Source organism: Antechinus flavipes, chromosome 3, assembly GCF_016432865.1.
Source record: "Antechinus flavipes isolate AdamAnt ecotype Samford, QLD, Australia chromosome 3, AdamAnt_v2, whole genome shotgun sequence".
NCBI lineage: Eukaryota > Metazoa > Chordata > Mammalia > Dasyuromorphia > Dasyuridae > Antechinus > Antechinus flavipes.
Genome location: NC_067400.1, coordinates 465,315,639 through 465,328,478, shown reverse-complemented (window position 1 = coordinate 465,328,478; position 12,840 = coordinate 465,315,639). Strand labels below are relative to the sequence as shown.

General features: G+C 33.1%; 1 protein-coding gene across 4 annotated transcripts in view; it reads left to right on the top strand.

The window, feature by feature from the left end:
* IFT88 (intraflagellar transport 88) overlaps positions 1-12,840 on the top strand; it is a 100,663-nt gene that overhangs the window by 51,033 nt on the left and 36,790 nt on the right. For all 4 annotated transcript variants that reach the window (XM_051986590.1, XM_051986591.1, XM_051986589.1 and 1 more), the window contains 3 exons: positions 273-325; positions 5,179-5,244; positions 6,692-6,798. In XM_051986590.1, the coding sequence (XP_051842550.1) occupies positions 273-325; positions 5,179-5,244; positions 6,692-6,798 (226 nt within the window). The remainder of the gene's footprint in view (positions 1-272; positions 326-5,178; positions 5,245-6,691; positions 6,799-12,840) is intronic.

Here is a 12,840-nt window from a genome sequence, read left to right as displayed (position 1 = left end):
TCATTCCTTTTCTTTCGCTCCTCACTTATTTCTGGGGACTGTTACATATTTGTTTTTGAATCTTTAGCACTTAACTGAGCACATAGAAAGTACTTAATATGTTGCTTCTTAATTGATTGAGGCTAAGGATACTTTTTTTGTTTTATATTAGAAGCAATCTGGAGCTTTGGAAAATACCATGTACTAAATGTTTCACAAATAGACTTATCCATGGATTTCACTGATTATTTTTAATTTTTTTAATATCAGTATAATGTTTTATTCTTTTATAGGCCTACTCAAGTGAAATGGCAGCTAATGGTAGCTAGTTGCTATAGGAGAAGTGGTAAGTATTCAAAAAAACCCTACCCCTGCTCATTTTAAAAATCAGGATATACTTTTAAAAATGTGCTTATTTTAACTTACACTTGTTTTTATGTGTCAGACATAAATAGGGGAATATAAATACATATAAATACGTCTAACACATAAAAATAAGTTGTAAAAGACCCATTCATTTCAATTCAATTAAATTCAATAAGAATTTATTAAGTATGTGTTGTGTGTCAAGTACTATATTGAATATTTGAGATACAAAAGTTAAAATGAAATTGTCCCTCCCCTCAAGGAGTTTACATTCTACTGAAAAGGAAAACAACATGTGCACAGGTAGGCAAATAAAATATTTGTACAATGTAATTATCAAGTAATTTCTGGGATTAGAAAGATAGAATATAAAGATTATATGTAGATGACCACCTTTGAAGGAAATTAAGTATTCAAAGAGTTGAGGAGGTAAAGAATAAAATCAGTTTAGGTATAGAAGCAGACAGTCTTCATTCTCACTTACTCTTTTAAAAATATGTAGAAGGGGCAACTACTAAGTAGCACAATAGATAGAACACCAGCCCTGAAGTCAGGAGGACCTAAGTTTAAATTAAGGCTTCCAAACTGGGTGACCCTGGGCAACTCACTGAACCCCACTTGCCTCAGCAAAAAAAATGAAAATATGTAGAAAGAATTTCAAAATGATCCTAATCTAATATCTTGGGACTAATCTGAAAGAGAAATTTTTTCAGTCTTTAACAATTCCAAAACAAATTCTGAAAAATGCTTATATTAGAATAATCATTAACCAATAAAGATTGATTCTAATATTCTTATTCTTATATCTATAGCACAGTGTAACACTAAATTTTTTTTCAACACTGGTTTGTGCAAATATATTTTAATAAATACTGATAAATGCATATCCATGAGAGATGGAATGGTGTGTTTGTTTGTGTGTGTAATCATTCAGCAAGTTCCTATTAAGCACCTACTGTATACCAGGCATTATGCCAAGTATTGGAGATACAAAGAAAGGGGAAAAAATAGTTTCTGCTCTCAAAGAAGCTTGCAATCTAATGAACCAAACAACACAGAGCTGTGTACAAACAAATTACATGCAGGGTAAAATGAGGCTAATCCACAGAAGGAAAGTACTAGCATAAACTGTTTTGGGGAAAAGTTTCTTAAAGAATGTAGGATTTTAGCAGAGTCTTGAAGGCAGCCACTGAAGTCAGGAGGTAAAAGATGAGAGAATTCAGGATATGGGGATTATGTAAAAAAACAATTACTGTGGAGAAAATTTTTATCAATTAAAATAACTAAGAAAAACTTTATACAATATAAGAAAAAATATGAATTCACAGTTACTTTTTGCTACTTTCTGATGGTGTGGGACATTTGCTCTATGGTTTCAAGTTCCAAATTCTTTTCTGGTTGCACAAAATTGGCCTAGCCTTCCTGCCCCTTCCCCCCCCCAAAAAAAAAAAATAATAATGTGTGTGTGCTTTTAGGAATTAAAAGCTATAAAAATATGAAAAGCCTGTTCCTATGCCAGTTTTTCACAGCAATTTTTCACATAATCAACTTGGTGGAGCAAAATATGCCTATCAAAGCCAGCCTGAGTTCCAGTAGATCATAGGAATTAGAGCTAAAGAATATGCTAATTTTCTCAAGTCCCTGAATGTGATAAAAGCTACTTAGTGAGATTCATGATTGACCTAGCAATCCCTCAAAGAAGTAGAAAATGGATAAGAAATTATTTTTATACACATTGTTATGCATTTGAAATATCAGTTAGAACATTAGCACATATATATTGAAATAATCTCTGAAGATCGACAAGGAGTTGGATGAGGAGCAGCAGCATGGGAAGGCTGTATACCAGAGGTATCAAATTCATTCTTCAGAGTTGCCTGAATCAGATTAAAAAGTAATTGGAAAATGTTTCACAAATTACAAAAAGTACAATCCAACATAGATGATATTAATTTGTGGTTTTCTAAGTCAATATACACCCTCAGGAATTCATTTCCATTGAGTTTGACAACACTAATGTAGAGTAAGAGGACAAGGTCTCCAATTGACTCCAATGCTCCCTTAGTAATCTTGAGCATTTAACCTCCCTGGGCTTTAGTTTCCTCATCAGTAAAAGGAGGGGGTTTAGTAGAAGGCCTCTGCGGTCCCTTCCTAATTCAAATGTAGTATATTGTGGGGTAAGATCCTGTAACTTGAGAGAATGAGAACAGACTCTTGTGCTTAGGACCTTGCAGTTGCAGAGTGTTTATAGCAGTTCTGAGCTACTTCCTATATCTGGCTAGATACAGGTACATTCACAGTGTTGCTTATGGCTGCACATGTTAAAATATCACAAAGAATGAAACATGCAGAAAAGCATAGTGCATTGCTTTTTAAATTACCCTGGACTTAAGTATACTCATATATACACTTGTTTCTTCCCTTTATACAATATAAGCTGCTTCTTTTTTTAACAAATTTTTGTTTTTACCTTTTCCTAGATGTTTTATTTTATTTTTTTTTTATTTTTAAAAATTTTAATAGCTTTTTATTTACAAGTTATATGCATGGGTAATTTTACAGCCTTGACAATTGTCAAACCTTTTGTTCCAATTTTTCCCCTCCTTCTCTCTACTCCCTCCCCTAGATGGCAGGATGACCAATACATGTTAAATATATTTGAGGATAAATTAAATACAAAATAAGTATACATGTCCAAACCATTATTTTGCTGTACAAAAAGAATTGGACTCTGAAATATTGTACAGTTAGCCTGTAAAGGAAATCAAAAATACAGGTGGGCAAAAATATAGGGATTGGGAATTCGATGTAATGGTTCTTAGTCATCTCCCAGAGTTCTTTCTCTAGGTGTAGCTAGCTGGTTCAGTTCATTACTGCTTCATTAGAACTGATTTGGTTCATCTCATAGCTGAAGATGACCATCAGAATTGATCATCATATAGTATTGTTGTTGAAGTATATAATGATCTCCTGGTCCTGCTCATTTCACTCAACATCAGTTTATGTAAGTCTCTCCAGGCCTTTCTGAAATCATCTTGTTGGTCGTTTCTTACCAAACAATAATATTCCATAATATTCATATACCACAATTTATTCAGCCATTCTCCAATTGATGGGCATCTACTCAATTTCCAGTTTCTGGCCACTACAAAGAGAGCTGCCACAAACATTCTTGCATATACAGGTCCCTTTCCCTTCTTTAAGATCTCTTTGGGACATAAGCCCAGTAGAAACACTGCTGGAGCAAAGGGTATGCACAGTTTGATAACTTTTTGAGCATAGTTTCAAATTGCTCTCCAGAATGGGTGAATGTATTCACAATTCCACCAGCAATGTATTAGTGTCCCAACATCCCGCATTATTTTTCCCTGTCATTCCAGCCAATCCAACAGGTGTGTAGTGGTAACTCAGAGTTGTCTATAAGCTTTTTTTTTTTAATAGCATTTTATTTTTCCAAATTCATGTAAAAATAGTTTTCACCATTTGTTTTTGTAAGACACTCTATTTCAAATTTTTCTCTTTACATTCCCCTCTTCCCAAGACAGCAAGCAATCTGATATAGATTAAATATATGCGATCCTTTAAAACATATTTCCATATTTATCATGATGTGCAAGAAAAATCAGGCCAAAAGAAGAAAAAAATGCAAGAAAGAAAAAAAATGTGAAAATTTCACCTTTGATTCACATTCATTCTCCATGATTCTGTCTCTGGATGTGGATAGCATTTTCCATCCCAAGTCTATTGGAATTGCCTTAAATCCCCGCATTGTTGAGAAGAGCCAACTTCATCACAGTTAATCATCATGTAAACTTCTTGTTCCTGTATACAGTGTTCTGGTTCCACTTCCTTCACTCAGTACCAATTCATGTAGGTCTTTCCAGCGTTTTCTGAAATTAGCCTGTTCGTCATTTCTTATAGAACAATAATATTCCATTACTTTCATATGCCATAACTTATTCAGCCATTCTCCAACTGATGGGCATCCACTCCAATTCTAGTTCCTTGCCAGTACAAAAAAAGCTCCTACAAATATTTTTGCACATATGGGTCCTTTTCCTTTTTTATTATCTCTCTGGGATACAAAGCCAGTAGAGATACAGCTGGATCAAAGGGTATGCAGAGTTTTATAGTTCTTTAGGCATAGTTCCAAATTGTTCTCCAGAATAGTTAGGTCATTTCACAACTCTTAAAAATGTATTATTGTTCCCATATCCCCTCCAACAGAATGTAATCTTGAGGGCAATAAATAATTTCATTTTTAGTCTGTATCACCAGCACCTAGTACGGTTTTTAAAACATAATATGAGCTTATTTGAAATAGGCCACAGGATGTTTCCAAAGACAAGGTATTTTCAAGAATTCGTATGAGATAGATCATTTGGAAAATATATGCCCTATAAAACAAATGGGCCAGTCATGTGAGGTAGTAAACGAACTTTCCAAGCCCTGTACTGGTATCCCCAAATGTAGGAAAAAACATATAGAGGAAGACCTTTCTTTCATATTCTCAGAGTAGCTTTTGAGGAATATTCATAAGTTATCATGGAGAAGGATCTTCCAAGATTAAAAGGCATGGAAGAATCTCGGTATTCAGTGGTGCAAGGAATGAGGGTATAGAGCCATTGAAATATTAAAGTAGTACTACTATAGTGTTGTTTTTTCAAAATTTGCTTTTTCAGACTTTTTTTTACTCAAAACACTTTTGCTTATGATAAATGAGAAACTTTCACATCAGATTGTTAAAAATTACAATATGTTGTATTGGAATTAAGATCATACAAGACTTGTTCATGTCTGAAACTAAATACTTTGATGTTTATTTATTTACAGGTAACTACCAAAAAGCTTTAGATACTTATAAGGAGATTCACAGAAAATTTCCAGAAAATGTTGAATGTAAGTGATATTATATATTGTAGCTTTCAAAATACAGATTTTCATGTATTCATTTCTATTGCATACATTGTACTTGCTAAAATATTTATTAGATTATATGTATACAAATCAAACATAGCAATTACATGTGTGAATACCATTTGGCTTATACCCAGACTTTAATTTAGAGTAGACATGTATTTTATGGGAGCTTGTAGAGCTAAGAAAAATTGGCCGCACAGATATACATTATTATGTAACTGAATAATATGTAGATTAAAATTTACTACTTAGTTTTCATATATAGTAAACAAATATGATTTGTTTTATGGCATATTGGGTTAAATTTCAAAGTTTTGTCTAAATCCCTAGTCCTAAGTACAGCCTTTGTTTGGTTTTTGCCAACTTAGTCAATTTATAAGAAATGTAACATTGTCCAGAGTTTTCTGGAGGTTTAGTAGTGATTGTTGAAACTGAATGCATTATTAATTATTAAAACTGAACATATTTAATAGTTTGTTTTTTTAAACACAACATACTATTTTACATAGGCTACATGTCTTTAACTTTATAATGAAGTCTTTAAAAGTTTTGAAAATAATTTATATTTATGATTTGTTGATATTCACATCAAATTAGATTTTAAAAGTTACTTTAATTAAAATAGCACTTGAACTGTGTATGTTTGTAAGAGATTTTAAATTTTATTTTTGCTTTTGAAAAATAGCATTGAGTTCTATGGGCTCAGAAGATCAAAATAACTGCTTAAATTTGAAAATATACTTTTGAATCCTATGCCATTATCCGGGTATTGTATAATAGATATTTTATATTGTGCCCAATCTAATTCATTGCCATAATTAAAATGTTAGTATTCACTGAATCTTCACAAATGTCATGCTACAGAGGTATAACTAGAAAATTGTGATAGTTTTTAAAATATAGTTTTTACAAGTTTAAATCTTTTTTCAGGTTTAGAATTTTCTCAATTTTTTAATAATCACATTATTAAATTAGAAAATTTTGGAAAATACCATGGCAAAGTAGTTTTTGGTACTGAGAATATCATACTATGCCAAAATTTTCTAGGCATAGGAAAGATAATTTTTGCAATTTCAGAAGTAGAATAGTCAGAATCTTTCATTTTCCTTCTTTATTTGAATGCTTAGAAAAAGTTTTTGAGAGTAGTCTGTCCGCATGAAGCAATGATTCCTAATACACTCTCAAGGACCTATTTTTTTTTTTGTTTGTTTGTTTTCTTCTGGTACTAATGATGGGTTGCACTGCCTATACATATTCTCTTGCTTGTATCCCTTAGATCATTGGCTAATATATCTACTTCCATATGTTGCAAGTACATTGTAAAAGGAAAAAGTACTATTTATTAGAATACTACTGATTAAATACTTTGTGTTTTCAAATGTACTATATAAAATGCTTTATTAAACATATTTTTAATACAATTTAGGTCTACGCTTCTTAGTTCGCCTCTGCACAGATATTGGACTAAAAGAAGTTCAAGAATATGCAACAAAACTCAAGAGATTGGAAAAAATGAAGGAAATAAGGGAACAGGTATCTCAAGTGGGACAAAAACTGATGTCTCTTAATTTTCAGAATGTCAGTCTCTTATAGCATAGGTGAGGCAATTTTGGAAGCATCTAGGTAGATGCATGACAAAAACAAAGTGAGAATATTTTTTCTGCTTTGGCAAAATGGGCAAAAATAACCAAAAATTATGACATAAACTGATTCCTTCAGGAGTAAGGTACCCTCGAGTGGGTAGCTTATGTTTTAAACAAAGAAATAATTTTCTTCATAAAATAATTTGCAGGCTCTATTCAAAAAATCAGACATTGAAACTATATAGAAAGTAAAATTTTAATTGGACAGACTTATGGCCCATGGGGAATAAGGGACAATTACTGACTTGTGTATATTTATTACTAATACTAACCTATTATATAGCACAGCATAGATCTGTGAATGTTATTAATATGCATGAAGCACTTTAAAAGATACATACGTATATATGTGTAAAAGAATATATGTGTGTACATGTATATACAGTGTATTTGTAGATAGCTATCTGTTGATATTTTTGCATCTACTTAAAAAGTACCAAAATTCTTAATTTTGACTTTATCTAAATATTGCTAGACTCTCTTAAGGTTAATAGCCTTAAGAACTAAGTATTCTTCTAAATTATTTTGTGTGGTTGTAGTATAGATCTTTCTTGAAAAAAAATGAAAATGCTTAATGCATGTATATTTATATGTGAAGTAAAAATGCAATTTTAGATAACATTTAATTTTTCATATAACTTATTGAATATTGTGTCATTCTGTATTTTTAGGGATAATTATAACAAGTAGTTTTGGAGATTAATTTAATTATATAAAATTGCAAAATATGTTATTTTTTACTTGGAGAGGAAGGTATACTAAATTATATATTTACTTAAGGTGATTTGATCATATTGTCTTATTTTTAAATGTACCTGATTATTCTATTCTTTTTAAGTGCACTAATTTCAAAAGGCTTATGAGCATTTTACCCAAATCCTATAAACATCAAATATCAAATGAGATTATAGTAGATAGCTGAGGGAATAAAAACTAACCAGGCACCAGGAACTAGGCACTAATAACTAAATCATTCTGAGAAGAGATGTGAATTCCAAACTTGTGAAAATTCCAAGGAAAGCTCTCAAACATTTTCATCTGCTTACTATTGTATTTCCTAGCTGCTTCACAGCCATCAATAAAAAGAGGCTCAAATGTGTAAAACTTTTTGAGCCAGAGTCATAAGTACAAAAGTGAAAAATAAGTACAAAATGCAGTAGAAATCTTAGAACATATATGATCTGTTTACCATATAATGTGTATATTTCTTTTAGCTTGTAACCTCAGATACATTGATAAAGTATGCATTTGCTATTCTCCTTATCACCTAAAGTATATTCTAATTTTGGAATATGAAATTGCATATCCCATAATTCTCTTACACATAGAAGTAGAGGATTCCTAATTTGGTCCAGATAGTAAGCATTATCTTCATATAGAGTAGGTAGGCTGAAGCAAGGAAAGGAGGAAACAAACATTTTATTAGGTGTTTAATATATGTCAAACACTGTGCTAAGCACTGGGGATACAAACACAAGCAAAAAGAAAAACCAGTCCCTGCTCTCAAGGTGTTTATGTCCTAATAGGGGAAGTTGTCACACAAAAACAGGTAGGGTGACGAAGGTCCCTGAGTGAGGGCAAGGTTTTGAAGTTGGGAAGTCAGGAGGAGAACCTGGAGAAGAATAAAGGCTGGCCTGGACCTCTCTACAAAATGGAGGTCCCAAATGGGAACTCAATGGTGGGAGAAGGGAATGGACCTTGAAGATTGATATTCCAGTTAAGAAAGCCTTTGACATAGTTGAATATTCTAGAGGGAGGAGGTCCCAGGCATTGAGAGAAATTCCAAGAAGAGCCAGCAGGAAAGTTAAGGTTTTGAGGTCAAGAACTAGGTTAAATTAGGTTCTTCATATCTACTTTCATATTCTGATTAAAACCCTTCTTTATGAATAAAAACTGGAAAAAAAATCTATAGATCATTCTTTAAGTTCACTATGAAAAACAAATTAACTTGCCCTAAAATTAAAATTTTGCCATTTTGGGGAGGTCAGAAATCTATTAAATGCCACATCTGAAATGTTCAAGACTGATATACATTTCCCATTCTCAAAGAAAGATTATATTGTTTTCAGGACAATTAATAGCATTACATGTCTTTTAATAACTTTTTTTGGTTGAACTGGTAATTCATAGGTGCAGGAAACTTAAAATATGGCAGCCTTCTCCATGTAAAAGATTGGCAACTTTTTTATAAGCGATAATTTTAGAGAATTGTCTAGAGTGAGCACTGTAACTCTTCTAGTAACTCTTCCATAGTCACATAGCTATCATATTCTAAAATTGATGATCCACTTGAATGTCTTAAATTTGAGATTACCATTCCCAAGGTTGGAAGGGTGTTCATTCTGTCCCAGTCATTCTCCTATACTTAACAAATGCTCTATAAATTGATAGCTATATGGTATTGTAACCACTCTGCTACTGAAAGGAGAAAGCAAAACCAGATACACAGCTCACATCTGTTCCAGTGGGGTTTGTTTCAGGTTATATTATGACCCCTGAGATCTCAGATGAATGCTGCCAGTGCCCTCTTACTTGCTTCCAAGTGAAGATCCTTCTCCTCTGGGCTTGTAGAATTTTTAGTCCTTCACTAGCCATCAACATGCCAGTGAAATCCCTATCACTTATGTAAGGCTATATCTTTGGCAATACTAATTTTGAAACCAAATTGCTCTTTTATAAATTATAACTATATTTTTAAAAGCCTATTTCTGTTAATACTTTCTTTTTTAAATACATTTTTGAGGTGGTCTTTATATCACTTACATTTCCCAATTCATTCCTCCTCTTTCACCCCTGCCCTCTCCCAGAAAATTGTCCCATATGAAAAAGAGGAAAGAATTCAGAAAAACTAACATATCAACAGAGTTTGAGGTTATATTCAGTGCTGCATACTCAATTGATCATACAAACAAAGAAGCTTGTAGGGAGAGGTTACTTTTCATGTGGGGCCAAATGTTACTGTAATTTTTCAAGATTCAATTTCATTTATTTTGTTGCTGCTGCTATTTACGTTCACATTGATGTAAGCTAATTGATTAAGCATTTGTTAATCATTTATTATGTTAAGTGCTTAAGAAAAAAATGCAAAAAAAGGGAAAAACCCATGTCTCAAATAGGAAAGACATCTTACAAATAGCTAATTACTTAATAAGACATATGCACAATAGATAAAAAGCAATCTTAAGAGGGAGTAGCACCAGCAGGGCACTATTCTCTATTAAGAATAAGAAAATAGTCTTTTTATTATTTTTCTAGTCCTAGCTACTTCACTGTATCAATTCTTCTTGTCTTTCCATGCTTCTCTGTAGTCATTATATTCATCATTTCTTTAACAGTAATATTTTCTTATTTCCATGTACTAAAACTTACTTAAGCATTCACTATTCAATAATTCTGATACCATTTTTTTATCAGTAACCTCATGTTTTGCTCAATTTTTGAAGATTTAGGAGCATTAATGAACCAGGAAACATTTGATTGATCTCATGTAAGATCCTTTCTGAATTCACCATTGGTCTTTTGGCCAACTTGATCTTGACAAACTTAATCTATACTTAATACAAATGCTCTCTCTTTTTAGGAAAGTAGTTTTCTAAAACGGGCTGCATTGCAGTTTCAATATGCAGTACATAGTAAATATATAGAATTTTTGTTTGGGGTTTTTTGTCTATTACTCAGCCTCACTTCTTAGGATAGAATTTATATATCATTAGTACTTTGAAGTGTGATTTTGGGTTATATTAGTTAAAATGAAGCATTGATTAATCCCTCAAATTCTATCAAATGGATTTTTTTACTATATTCTATTTGTATTGAAAAATATGAAAGCAAGCAAGGATTTAATTTAAAACAATAGCTCTTAACTACTTCTGGCAGATTTGATTTAATAGTCTCATTCAGCCAACATTTGCCTATTGTACACTGTATGCAATACAAATCTTAAGCTTTTACAATTCTATACAGTGCTCTCTGAAATATCCAATTATTCTTGAGATACTGCCAGATCTCCTGTCATCACACTTGGAGGAAAGAAAAAAAGAAGGAATGTAATAGCTATCTTCAAGTACAGAAGAAATAGACTTGTTTGCTCCCCAAGGAAAGAATTAGGCAAAGCAAAGCAACAAACCTGAAGTACTTACCATGTGCCAGGCATTGTGCCAAGTGCTGGGAATATATACAAACAGAAGCTAAAAGGTGCCTGTCCTCAAGAAACATTGTTCAAAAGGGAATGAGGCATAGCTAGCTAGCATGGGTCTTTCCCCAAGATGGAGAGCCCTAGAAGGAGCTCATCAGTGGGAGAAGGTGCCTGGCATGCGGGGCAGATGGATCTTGGTAGCAAGTCCACAGACTCAGAAGCATTTGGGAGAACTAGGGACAAGAGATAGAAGTAACAGAGGCCACTCAAGAAAAAGAAAAGCTTTGTAAAGTACCATCCAGAAGTAAGAATGGACCAACTGAGGAGCTAGTGGTTCTCTGTCGCTGGAGATTTATAAGATCATAGAGTTAGAGCTGGAAAGGACCTCAGAGATCATCTAATCTAACCTCTTCATTTTCTAGAGAGAAAATTTAGGCCACACAGCAAAGGCTCTACCATTAAGTGTGACTAGTGAGTGACAGAGCTGGGATTCACAGCCAGCTCCTCCACCTGTAAGTGCAACATACTTCCCTCTCTGTCATCTTGCTCTTGCAGCAGAGCTTGGATAATCAGTCACTTGTTGCAGCAAGGTGGTATAGAAGTACTGGACTTGGAGTCAGAAGAAACCTGGGCTTGGGTCCCATCTCTGACGTATATCAGCTGTGTGAACATGGGTAAATTACTTAGCCTTTCAGAAACCAAAGTTTCCTCATCAAGAAGATGAGGAAAATCAGGAGAAGCAGTCAGGTGGCTCAGTGAATAAAGAGCTGGTCTTGAAGTCAGGAAGAGCTAAGTTCAAATTTGGTTCCAGACACATGGCAAACTACTCCTATATCTGCCAAGAAAACCCCAAAGGGGGTCATTGAGTCAGACACAACTGAAAATCTGAACAACCCCCTAAGCCTTCTTTTCTCAGGGCAGCTAGATGGCACAATGGATAGAGCACCAGACCTGGAGTCAGGAGGACTTGAGTTCAAATCTGGCCTCAAATACTTAACACTTCCTGCTGTGTAACCCTGGGCAAGTCATATAATCCTCTGTGCCTCAGTTTCCTCATCTCTAAAATGAGCTAGAGAAGGAAATCAGCAAACCACTCTAGTATCTTTGCCAAGAATACCACAAATTGAGTTATGACATGACTGAAACTATTGAACAGCAACAATGAGGATAATACCTGTAGCACTTACCTCTCAAGAGGATCAAGTTAGGTAACATGTAAAATGCTTTGAAAATCATAAAGTACCATACAATTGCCAAAAAAAAAAAACAAGTAATCTAAAAATCCCAAAATGATATATAAATGACACATGACATTGCAAACAAGATTTTATGTTCCAATATAGAGTGAACCAGATGAACTCTGAGATTTCTAATTTTTTGAGTCTTGATTAAAAATAGTTATATTTACTAAAGCAGGAAAGTGAGCAATTTATAAAATTTCAGAAACATTTTCAATAACAGTGATTGAAATAAGATTTTTTTGGATGGTATTTTTTAACCTAAAAATTAACTTAACCAGAAGGCACTATTTTTTGAGAACTTTAGTTCATTAAGGCTATATTAAATGCTAGTTCTATTAATGAAAATTTTGATTTGCCACAAAACTTCATTCATAGCCTAGACATTACTAAATAGCAAAATTAATCAATCGTACTCCAAAACAACTATTATTTATGTAGACATCCGCTCTACCTTTATCTTATATTTGTGTATATGTTTAGATGTCTCTCCCTTTAGAATGTAAACTCCTTGAAGTTTATTTTATTTTGTTTATTTGTATCTCTAGCACTTAGCATG